General features: G+C 32.9%; 1 protein-coding gene across 2 annotated transcripts in view; it reads left to right on the top strand.

The window, feature by feature from the left end:
* Positions 1–12,366, top strand: part of CDK13 (cyclin dependent kinase 13) — a 90,733-nt gene that overhangs the window by 65,893 nt on the left and 12,474 nt on the right. For both annotated transcript variants that reach the window (XM_011376701.2, XM_011376700.2), the window contains exons 8-11: positions 5,513–5,614; positions 5,712–5,789; positions 10,554–10,670; positions 11,425–11,556. In XM_011376701.2, the coding sequence (XP_011375003.1) occupies positions 5,513–5,614; positions 5,712–5,789; positions 10,554–10,670; positions 11,425–11,556 (429 nt within the window). The remainder of the gene's footprint in view (positions 1–5,512; positions 5,615–5,711; positions 5,790–10,553; positions 10,671–11,424; positions 11,557–12,366) is intronic.

Consider the following 12,366-nt stretch of genomic DNA (forward strand, 5'->3'; position numbering starts at 1 on the left):
TGTCGGACTTTGGATGATATATTTTCATATTATAATAGTACTTTAGTTTTGCCAGATTTAACTGTTCTTAGTTGAAAACATAGTTTCAGTGCCTTTTACTTTTGTCTTTATATTTGTAAACACAGCATCCTAATCATAATGTGGAATATTTTTTTAATAATACTATAAATAATTATAAATTGGATAATTTGAAACTGGCCTTAGTCTCTGCTAACACCTTGGAATCTGTGTTGATGATTAAAATCCTTTTGTCTGCAAAGGATTTCTGAATGTTTGCCTCTTTCTCATTAAACACTAAAGTAGGAAGAGAGGTGTGGTACCTGTTTTGTAGAACTTTGGAATAAACGTCAAACGTTTTTTCTTGACTTTAATAAAACAGTCATTTTCATTGTCTCTTGTCAGTATCAACTTTAAATAGTTTATTAAAATCTGGTTCATTAAAATGATTTTAATTGTTAAAAACATTTAAAACATAATTACAGCATTATAATCTAAAAGTTTTCAGGCTAATTCTGCTCTCTTCCTGGCTTTACTTCTTGCTCTAGAAAATGAGCATTTGCTCAGCCTTCTCAGAGAGCTAATGGTTCAGTGTGGTTGGAGCAAGAACCAAATAGTCATAAAGAATTTTATAGCCCTTGTATGGATATTTTCTAGAAGGCAACAATGTAGTAAAGGTGTAACACATTGACATTTTATACTATGCTTTCACTGCACTCAGAAAATGGATTGACCTTGTAAGTCTGGAAGCAAGGGCAATCAGTTAGAAAACTGTTGCAGTGAACCTAAGTAGCATCGTTGTGGCTAGAACTAGAGAATGGGTTTAGATATTGGAAAGATGGAGATGAGTTATATCATAAAATGTAGAATTGTTAGGAATTGATGGTTGAATATGCGTCGTTAGGCTCTACCCCTACTGTAAGATTTCTTCTTAAGCAACTGGTTAAATGATTTATTAGTTAGGATAAGCTAAACTGCTATAACAAAGAGAACCTCAAATTTTCGTGTCTTAAAAAATAAGTTTACATATATTTCTCACTTCTAATTTGGAATGTTTGTTGCTTACCTTGGTGTGTAATTAAGAAGAATATTTAACCATGTCATTAGGTCAAGTGGTGACTCTACTTCATATAGTCGTTCAGGGATCCAGGTTGGAAGATCTGCCATCTTCTTCACATGCCTTCCAAGGCTGTTGCCATCTCTTTCAGCTAGAAGATAGAAGAGAGGGGAGTGTTATTAGCCAGACCTAGAAATGGTGCCTATCACATATGCTCATGTTCTATTGTGATAATTTGGTCATGTGACGACACCTAACTGCAGTGAGGGTGGGAAATGTAGTGTAGATGGGCAGCTACCATAGAAGAAAGGAAGAACATATTTTAGAAGACAGCTAACAGTTTCTGCTATAAACAGTGATGCTGTTTATTATTCCTGAGGAAACAGGAAGCAAGTTTTTGCCAAAAGATAATAAATTTCCTTTTAGATGTGTTAAGATACAAGTACTTATAGGACTTCTGAATTTGCATATGTAGTAAGAACAGACCAATAATTGTAAGATGACATCAACTGGAAAAAAATTGCTTTTGTTTTTCTGTAGCAATGTTATGATATAGAAATTTACATGTTATTTTTCTTGGAAAATATCAAAAGGAGGAAAGTGAGAGTGAAAATAGGGGGAAAGGACATGAGAAAAAGATTGTTTATTGTTGTTTAGTTATGGTGTAAGTCAGTTGGTTAAAAATATTAAGTGCTTACTTTATGCCAAAACTGACCTAGGTGTTTAGGATATTAGAGTTACAGCTGTGAAAGACAGACCAAGTCCCCGGTCTCATTTACATGGTGATGAGAAAAGGTAGACAATTTAAAATATTAAGTGCTGCAAAGCAAATAAAATACTATAGGGTCACTATAGGCGTGGGTGCGGCTGCTGGCGTAATTTTAACAAAGGCAGTTAGGATAGACCTCTTTGAGGAAGTAAAATTGTGCTAAGACCTGAGTGATGAGAAAGGGATAACTTAATGAGAACTTAGGCAAGGAATATTCTAAGTAGAAGGAACTTAGCACCTCAAAAACTTGGCAACAGACTTGGAAAGTTTAAGGGTCAAAAAGCTGCCCAGTGTAAAAATAGGCAGTAAGATATTCTGGGGTATAGTCTTATCAAACTTTACTGAAGTAAAGTTTAAATTTTATTTAGTTGGAATGGGAAATCACTGGACACATTTTAAGCAAGTAGGTGATACGGTCTGATTTTATGCTTTAGAAAAGCTTTAAATAAAAATAAGTGGGGAGAGAAGCTAGAGATGGGTGCAAGGAAACTAGTTAAGAGACTATTGCAGTGATATCCAGAAAAAGATAATAGTGGCTTGCACTGAAAGAAAATAGTGGCTGAGGTTTCCTTGAAATTGTGGGAAGTGGTTGGATTTAGGATGTTTTGGATGTAGAGTTGACAGAGTTGTTAATAGATTAGATCTGAGACTTGAAGGAAGGAGGAATCAAGAACAATTCCTAAATTTTTGACCTCAGAACTGGATAGGTGTTAAAAATAGGTCCCAGGTTTTTAAAATAGGTTTTATAGGTGTTTTTTGCAGTAGATTCTGAATGAGATGTGGCATTGGTGCTTATGATGGATGTAGTTAGCTCAAGGTTCTCCATATTTTTCTCAAAAATGAGTTATAGTCTGAAAGAAATAAATACAGACTTTGTGTTGTTGGAAAAATGAAGTATTTTGGAGCTAGTTTAGGTATTATCCTTTTGTATGATTTTTCATTTCTTAGAAGGTATTTGTTAAACAAAGGTAGCAACTCTATAAATTTTAACGGGGATTGTCCAGAACCCACAAATACTTCAAGGGACCTTGCTCTGAGCATCTGCTTTGCATTTTATCTGTCTAGACCAGATAGGAGGCTGAGTCACATATCAGTTTAGGGACACACCCATGAGACATTGCTTGTTTTTTGGGGGGACTACAGTGCTGCTTTTCAGTCTCTAAGGTAGGGAAAACCATAACCACATCTTACCCCCAATCACCTCAATCTTTTGAATTCCTGGCAGTGTCTAGGGGCAAAGTGTTGGAATCTGTCACTGAGGGTACAAAGTCTTTGATCTCTGCTGTGTTGATATTTCACTGAATGGAAAGAAAAATGTCAGGATGGTACTTTGTTTTATTGAAAGTATTTATCAGTGTGAATATTCACTTCTCAAATGAAAGAATTTCCACAATTTTGAGATTATATTAGTGTTTTAAAATTGAATATTCTGGATCCAGTTTTACAGTTGTGTTTTTTCTCAGTCTTTACCTAGTTCTTATTTTTCTTCTGACAAAAACTAGGCATTTGGAAATATTTGGAAAAGCTGTTAGTATACATTAAGTATTTTTGTATACTTAGAAGTATTTCATTGTTTTGTGTTTAATCATTTTTGAAAATGTACAAAATATTTTCACTTCTGAATTTTAACTGCTAAAGATGACTGTATTCTAAATGTTGCCCAGAATTTGATATATAGTATTAACAATAATCTTAAGTATTCCTCTTTCAATGGAACTTATTAGCCTTAATTTGTGTAATTTCTTCACATAATTCAACATGCCTTTTAAAAAACATTTAAAAACATTTTAAATACAAAAAGATTTAAAAATTAACTATATACAGGCACATTTATATTAATTTAAATATTTTCTTGAGACTCTAGATATGTAATTTGTAAGAAGACCATAGGTTTTATGTTTCATATGCTTTATAGACCCTTGAAATATTTTAGAAAACTAGTCATCATAATTTTCACAAACTTTGTTCTCCCATCCAGCTAGGTAATTCATGCATGTTACCTAAAGTTTTGGGGCCATATACATTAAAGTGTCTGTCCTCTGCCCAGTGTTTTTCTGGGCTTTGTGTGTGGGGATCACAGTAAAGAATGGTGTCTGGGGTCTTTTGACTTTCTGGGATGATAGAAAACATAAAATAGAGTGTTCAATACCGTGGTAAGTATGCTGTAAATTTAAGAATGTGAAAATAAATATATTGTAAATAGAGATTAGGCTTTATGGAAATGGGTCTTTCACTATGCCTTGAAGGAGATATAAGAATTGTATCACAAAAATAGCAAAATTTCAAATTTAAAAAGAGTTAAATTTAAAAGATCTTATGTGAAGATATGTAATGCTGGTAAAGGGACAAAAATCACTAAGAAAAGTAATAATGTCGGATAAATCTAATCTTAATTTGCTATTTAAAATATACATATTATACTATCCCCCTTATTTTCACAATTTATATACCATGTTCAGTTACCCTTTTTTCCCTGGCTTTGGCACACTATTACTGTTCTATCTGTGGTAATGCTGTGATGCCCAGATTGATGGCTTATAGTACAGATATTTAAATTATTTGGGGAAGCTTGCTGGGTAGTGGCAGAGCAGATAGTCCGCTGAGGTCTTACGCTACCTGGAACTTCAAAACTACAGTTGACAAGAAGGAATTGCTTTATAAATTATAAGCTCCTTTTTCCTTTTTCTTCTTTCCTAAACTGGTCCAGAACTAAGCCAACCTCAAATGAGTGGCTTGGAATACAACCTTCCTGGGGAATTTCCTGTGATATGGCCTTTGCATCCTTGTGATTTGGAGGATATCCAGAGAGAGATTTAGAATTTAAAAGCATAAGTGATCATCCTGAAATATATGTTCTAACCATGGATCAGTCGAAGAACCACCTCTAACTTCTTATGACCCTCTTTATTCATGTGACTCAGCTAGAATGTGATCATTCTCTGAGTATTGAAAACACTTTACCAGAGAATTTGTGATGGTCAAACTTATCCCTAATACAACTTACTAGCTAGTCTTTTCTATAGTAAATAAAGAGGTATTAGTATGTATATATCCTCTCTGTTAGAAGGTAAGGAATCATTTGATAGAGTATCTTACCTATTGCTGGTGGTTCATTGCAGCATAGGCCTCAACCACTACAATCTACATTCCTGTACTTTCTGTTCACATAATAAAACGGGGGTGCGAAATCAACAAAAGATTGCCAAAGATATGCCCAGTTAAAAACTTTTGTTAGGTGATTCCAGTTTAAACCATATCTTGCTACACATTAATTTCCAGATTTGGTCAAAATCAACTCTCTTTAAATCGGTTAATTCCTTTAAAAGTTATTATGGAAGAGTAGTACTGAACAGTTGGGTTGGTAAAAAGACCTTTCTTTGTCCAGATTACAGTTAAAACCAGCCAACTACTTTTTATTTTTATATATTATAGTACAAGTGTTTAAATTCCCTTACATGCTAAGGGAATTTTTCAGTTAATCATGCTGCTCTCCTGTAGTTTATGATAATGTATTAGATGTCTTAGCATGTCTCTATCTAGTAGGCATACAAAAGTGGTTTTGGTTAGGATTGGAGGAGTACTTTGATTAGCCAAAATAATATTTCCTAAGAGAATCTCTCTTATCCTAACAGATATACTAACTCTAAAGAGTTTTTTTGTTTGTTTGTTTTGTTTTGTTCTTTGTTTAGTCGGCCATATACTAACAAGGTCATCACTTTATGGTACCGTCCACCTGAATTGCTGTTGGGAGAAGAACGATATACACCAGCCATTGATGTGTGGAGTTGTGGGTAAGATAGGGTTATTGACTGGTTTAATTTACTTGAAACTTTTGTTAGTGAAGTAAAATCATTTCACTTGATTAATGATGGGTATTTTTTTCATTAGGTGTATTCTTGGTGAACTCTTCACTAAAAAACCAATATTTCAAGCAAATCAGGAACTTGCACAACTGGAATTAATAAGGTAAGCTTATGATTATAATATTTTCTGGGTGAGGATTATTATACTCTATATAGGAAATTTAAAATCTTTCAGACTGTATTTTCAGGAGAACAGTGTGGTTCTCTTGAAGGCTAATCATTGCTGAATGGAGGAGAAACTAGAGTGCAGGCACTTCAATACTTGATCTGGTAAAATTAAGGATTTTAAAGCCTTTAAATCTTTTTTGCGTGTGCATGTGTGCGTGCGTGTGTGTGTGTGTGTGTGTGTGTGTGTGTGTGATCAAAAAGGCTTGAGGCCAAAAAGATAAGACTGGGAAAGAAGAGTGAATATGACAGAGGAGAGAATAAATGGTAGATCATTTTTATTTTAAAGTGTGACAGGATGGAATTGAGATTTAAATGTGGACAGTTTTACCTTAGTATCTAAACTTTTAATCAATTCTCAGTACTATGTAAGAAATAAAATTTCTGGAAAGTTGTAAAGGAGAGAAATTAGCCAATAGTGTCCAGCTTTTCGTTAGAAAATTAACTTGCAAATTCAAGTGAAGTTTATCCCAAGAATACAAGGATGTTTCAGTTTTAGAAAGTCTATTGTTATAATTCATCATTTTAATAGAAGTAAAATATGTTTATCTTCATAGGTGTTTAATAGCCATTTGCTAGAAATATAAACTACTAACTAAGGAAGTGTAGAGGGATATCACACACTAACAGCCTGAATAATATTTAGTGGTGTAATACTAGAAATAAAGATAAGAATGAGACAAAGTTGTCTTCTAGTATCATTATTTAAGAGTATTTTTAGAAGTACTAACCGGTTCCCAAGTAGGATTAGAAAAGAGATCCAATAATAGGTAAGTTAGTGGAAAGATGAAGGCAGTATTGTCATAATTTGTACATAATAATATTGCATATATGCATACATGCAGCATACCAGGGAATCACCCGAAACACCTTAAATAAGGAGTTTGGTAAAATGGCAAGTATTAAAGTGTGTGTGTGTGTGTGTGTGTGTGTGTGTGTACACAAAAAATATAATATTTATTAATACATACTAAAAGCAATTGCTTTTAAAAAATATGAACAAGTAATAACCAATTAGAAATACAGTGGGTGGGAAAGATGCTTTTTAAAAAACATATATGTATTATATATACCCCAAGAATATTGAAAACTGTAATGTCTCACTTAAAATTGTAAAGAAAATTTGAATAATTATTGGAGAGGCCTTAATTGATTTTAAAGATGGTAATTCGTCCTGTATCATTATAGTCCTAATGAGAATTTCAAAAGATATTTTTTGAAATGATTGATTTTAATGTTCATTTGGAGGGATAAACATGAAAATAACCAAGAAAATTCTTAAAAAGAAGGAAAGTTTATCATATCATATGTTAAAACAAAATTATAATAACTAAAACTTTTCTGCTGGCACAAGATACATATATAAATCAGTGGAATTATATGAGAAGTCCAGAAATAAAGCAAGTTTTATATAACTTAGAATATAATACAGAAGACATTTCAAGTGAGGAGGATTAATTGAACAGTATTTATTAATTACTGGTTGTGTGCCAGTTACTAGGTTCTCAGGATATAATGGAGGGTCAAGATTGTACCCTTAGTGATTAGTAACTGGCACACAACTTTTCTGCTTTCTAGTTGGGGAGACAAACAAACAAATTAATAAAATATGTTAAGTGGATAGAAAATAATCGGTAGTGTTGTAGATAGTCAGAGACTGTCTTTCTCATAGAGTATCATTTGAGCAGAAATCTTAAGTGAGGGAAAAGCAAGATAATAAAAATCCTGAGGCATTATTGTACTTGAGTTATTTTATGAGCATGTTAAGTCAATTAGTGACTATATGGGAAAAGAAAGCACAGTCCATCCACTTAAGTGGCATACTGTACAGTTATTTAAAAGGAAATGGTAGAGCTGGAGTACTGACAATAGAAAAACAACAGTTACATGAAAGGAGCAGTTTTCCAGAAGGCTGTGTTGATTTGATCTCATTTAGATAAATCAAATTGAACACATCAAGAGTCTGGAATTGTTCATCTTCACATGGACTTGTGAAAAGGGTAGGGTGGGGACTGTTTTACTTTCCAGTTTATATATTTCAGAGTGCTTTTGTTTTGTTGGTAAGATATCAAATATTTATTAAACAAAAAGATGCTTCAACTTTGATTCTGTAGCATAATTTAAAAAAAAAAAAACATGAATAAAAAGAGGTTTCTGAGAAAGAAACAAGTCTCCCTGATTTGAGGGAGACAGCACAGTATATTCAAAGGGGTGGGCTTTGGTATCTTACAGACCTTGGTCTAATGACTGCTCATCTACTGCCTGCTCTTGTAACTTAGGATAAGTTCCATAATGTTCTGAGTTTGTTTCTTCACGAGCAAAACAAGACTAAGAATATGCTTAGGATTGTAAGAATTAAATAAGTGTAAGTTTCCTAATACATCCTTTTCCCTCTCATCTTATCTGTAATAATACTGGAATATTTCTTCCATCTAAAGCCTCAGAAATGATGAGGTCTAGAGTTTGTATTGTACAGATATGTGTAAACTGATCAAAGATGGGAATACGAATCAGAATCTGTCTTAAAGAGCTTTATACTACTACACCCGTCAAATTATTTGTATTTTGCCTTGTTCCAGAAAATAACTTAGGCAGATTACAAAAGTTCTCATATTTTTTAAAATGAAGTATCTATACCTTCATAAATTATTAGCATAAATTGTGCTTCTTAATTATTTTGACCTCAGAACACCTTTACATTCTTAAAAATTATGAAAGATCCCTGGAGTTTTTATGTTGGTTGCGTCTTTGATATTTACCACATTAGAAATTAAAACTGAGAAATTAAAAATATTAATTCATTTTAAAATGTTAAAAATAACGTCTTTAATTGTAAAAAGTCACTATGTTGGTGAAGTGAGTCGCATTGTTTTACATTTTTATAAAACTTTTAATGTCTGGCTTAATAAAGTACATCTGGGATCCTCATGTCTGTCATATACTGTTCTTCAATAGTCTTTTCAGATAATTGTGCATATTTAGTTAGGTAGAATATGTGGTCAGTCTGTGGGAAGAGGTCAATTGGGAGATGAGACTAAGAAGGCAGTTTGGTACCAGGTCATAGCAATCCATGCTCCTAAGTTTGGCCTTTCCTAAGAAAGCCACTTTATTTTTGAGAAGGTTGTAAAAATTGGGTTATACAAAAAGATTGACATGGTAGAAGAGATTGGAAGTATACAAAGAATAAGACCTTGATACCTTTTAAAAAGCTTGGTCTTGATAAAAATGCTTAACTCCAGTGGTCCCCCTTATATGCAATTTCAATTTCAGTTACCTTCGGTCAACCGCGGTTCAAAAATATTAAATGGAACATTCCAGAAATAAAACATAAGTTTTAAATTGCATCCTATTCTGAGTATCATGATGAAGGTTCACATTGTCCTACCCCACCCCCCCAGGACATGAATCTTCCCTTTGTCCAGAGTGTCCATATTGTATAAGGGGTGAGTATAGTACAATAACATATTTTGAGAGAGGTAGACCACATTCATATAACTTTTATTACAGAATATTGTTCTAATTATTTTATTTGGTTATTAGTTTTGTTGTTAATCTCTTGTGCCTAATTTATGAATTATATTTTATAATAGTTATATATGTATGTTTGGGGAAAAACAGCATATATAGGGTTCAGTACTATTTGTGGTTGTCAGGCATCTACCAGTGGTCTTGGAACATATATGTTGAAACAGAAAACACAATGTGAATGACATATAGCTTAAAAAAGTGAGAAGTTTTTTCAGATAATAAATATGTGTTTCTGAGGTAGGATTCTAAAGCTCAGCTAAAGAATGTCTGGCAACTTTAGTTGTCAAATACTTATACACATTGGTGCATGAATTTATATGTGTGTATAGAATATTAATTTACTTTTTATTCGTGATGCATGGACCTTTTTATATTTGAACACCAGCTGATAATTTTACACACAATGTACATTTATCCTTGAGATTTACTATACTCAAGCATATTTGACCAATTTTTTAATCTATATATTACCAACATCAGTTTTTAACAATTTACCAGCTAGAGTTACCTATTTGTTAATAGCATTTCTTCTATAAATTATAACAAGGACTTACTAATTAATACAGAAATAATGAGGGTTTTCAAGATACTAGCAGAGAGCAAAACAGTTAAAATGTCTATATACCTTGAGAACAGTGGCACGATTTTGAAGAACTTGTATGTTTCAAGAAAGTTACTTTTAGAGTCCTCTTGTTGATAAAATTCAGCAATCTCTGCAATATACTTACCTTCCTGAGTGTAAGATATGTTTCTGCTATTTTTGCAAACTTCATTATATTCTTGAGAAGCGGTAATGACAGGTACCTATGAAACCAGAGAAAGACATATACTAAACTCTAGTTTCTTAATTTATTGACATAAAATTTTTTATTTCCGTTTAAAATATGGGCAGCATATTTTGAGTGTTACCTGTGTTTTAAGATTTGATTTTGAAAATATGAAAGTTCTCTTTCTAGGAATTGGAGTGTTTGGAATGTTAGCAGTTTCCACTGAAAATCAGTTCATCTCTTAAAACAATTAAGTTGGGACGACTAAAATACTTAATGAAACTTCTTATACTTATATCAGAACTTCAACTTTTGTGTATTTAAAAATGAGTTGTTGTTTTGTATGGCAGTTGTTCGTGATTTTTTCTATGTAGTTTATAGTGATGTACTTCTTTTTGTGTGTTTAGCCGTATATGTGGGAGTCCATGTCCTGCAGTGTGGCCTGATGTAATCAAACTACCATATTTCAACACCATGAAACCAAAGAAGCAGTACCGTCGAAAGTTAAGAGAAGAATTTGTTTTGTAAGAAGTGGATACTAAACATCCATATTGCATTAAATGTTTTTTTTTTTTAAGTTATTTCTTGTGAATTCTAAATGTCACTCTATCCTCTATTGACCAAAGGTAGACCTATCACAAGTCTTCTATGTCATTTAACTGAGTTTCCCTTTTCTACATGCAAATTTCCATTTCTGCACCATTATGGAATTGGTGGTTTGAGTTTGTGTGTTTGGTTTGATACTTACATGAAAGAACTTTAATACTATTTTAAATTTTAATGAAACAGCTTTAAGTTACTTGAGCTCAGATTTTTATTTCATTGTAGGAAACTATTCTGTTCAATTCTTTATTTATGTTATAACAGTAGATTGCCCACAGAGTAATAAAGTATGCTATTATTTGACAAATTTAAAGTTATTTAGAATAATAATTATAAAATTATGGAAAAATATTTCTTCAAAGGAAAATTGGAATTTACTGGAATAAAGTATTAGAAACATGTTATAAAACATATTTCAAAAACATGCTCCCGGGTGCGCCGGGAGTGCCAGGCCCCAGGCGCACGCTGTGAGTGTGTGGGAGGGGACACCCCGCCTTCAGAGATCCAGTTCTTAATGGGAAACGGCAACATCCATGGTTCAGGGGTGGAAATGGGTGGAGGGGAATTAAAGAAGGGAGAAAACAAAAAATATGCTAGTCTTTGAAATAAGCTTCTAAAGAAACATGAAACTTGTGTCAAAGAACATGTATGACTTTTGTAATTTTCTCATGCTAGTATTCCTGCAGCTGCACTAGATTTATTTGATTACATGCTCGCCTTGGATCCTAGTAAGCGCTGCACTGCAGAACAGGCTCTTCAGTGTGAGTTCCTACGGGATGTGGAACCCTCAAAAATGCCTCCACCAGAGTAAGTGACTTTTTATTATTTTGTTATTTAGATCCCATATATAAAGAATCTGGATAGTTTTAATAACATCTCTATATAACAAAAGCTGTTCATGATTAGTTAAGTCAAAAGAAATAGAATAAATAAAAAAATAGAATAACAGTAAACACATAATTTGCACATCTAGAATGTAAAATCTTGCTTAATGTTCAGCTAACCTTAGGACTAGCAAAGGTAGCCTTTCTCTAGCTAATTTTATTAATATATTTTAACTCTTAAGAAAATATTACTATTGTAGCTTATTATTATTCTAATAGTTCTTATACCAATACTACTGCTTATACTTCTAGTTGCTATAGCTAAAATTTTGAGTGCTATGCTAAACATTGTTTACATATTACATTAATTTTTATAGTCCTTTCAGGTGGGTATTACTGTCACCATTTTACAGAGAAGGAAGCAGGCTCAAAGAGGTTAAAAAACTTGCCCAAGAATACAAATCTAGTGAAGGGTGGAGCCAGCTCTCAAATTCACATTAGTCTAGTAAGAAAGAGATGTTCTGAAATAGTCCTTGGCAAATTATACAATAGAAATATTTTATTATTGAATAAAAGAATATTAGTATCAAAAGCCTGTATAGAATTAGTTTATTGTCCATTGAGGGTGGGATGTGTAGGGTTTGGGAGTCAGAATAGCTGAGTTCTTGAAACTTCACTCTCTAGTGGCTTCTATAATTCTGTAGGATTGATTTGGGTAAAGGGGAGGAGGGGACAAAGCAGTCCATTTGTTTCTTGGTAGGACCTAGAAACTTCGTAGGGATTTTCTTAGTAA

Source organism: Pteropus vampyrus, unplaced genomic scaffold (genome assembly GCF_000151845.1).
Source record: "Pteropus vampyrus isolate Shadow unplaced genomic scaffold, Pvam_2.0 Scaffold302, whole genome shotgun sequence".
Taxonomy (NCBI): Eukaryota; Metazoa; Chordata; class Mammalia; order Chiroptera; family Pteropodidae; genus Pteropus; species Pteropus vampyrus.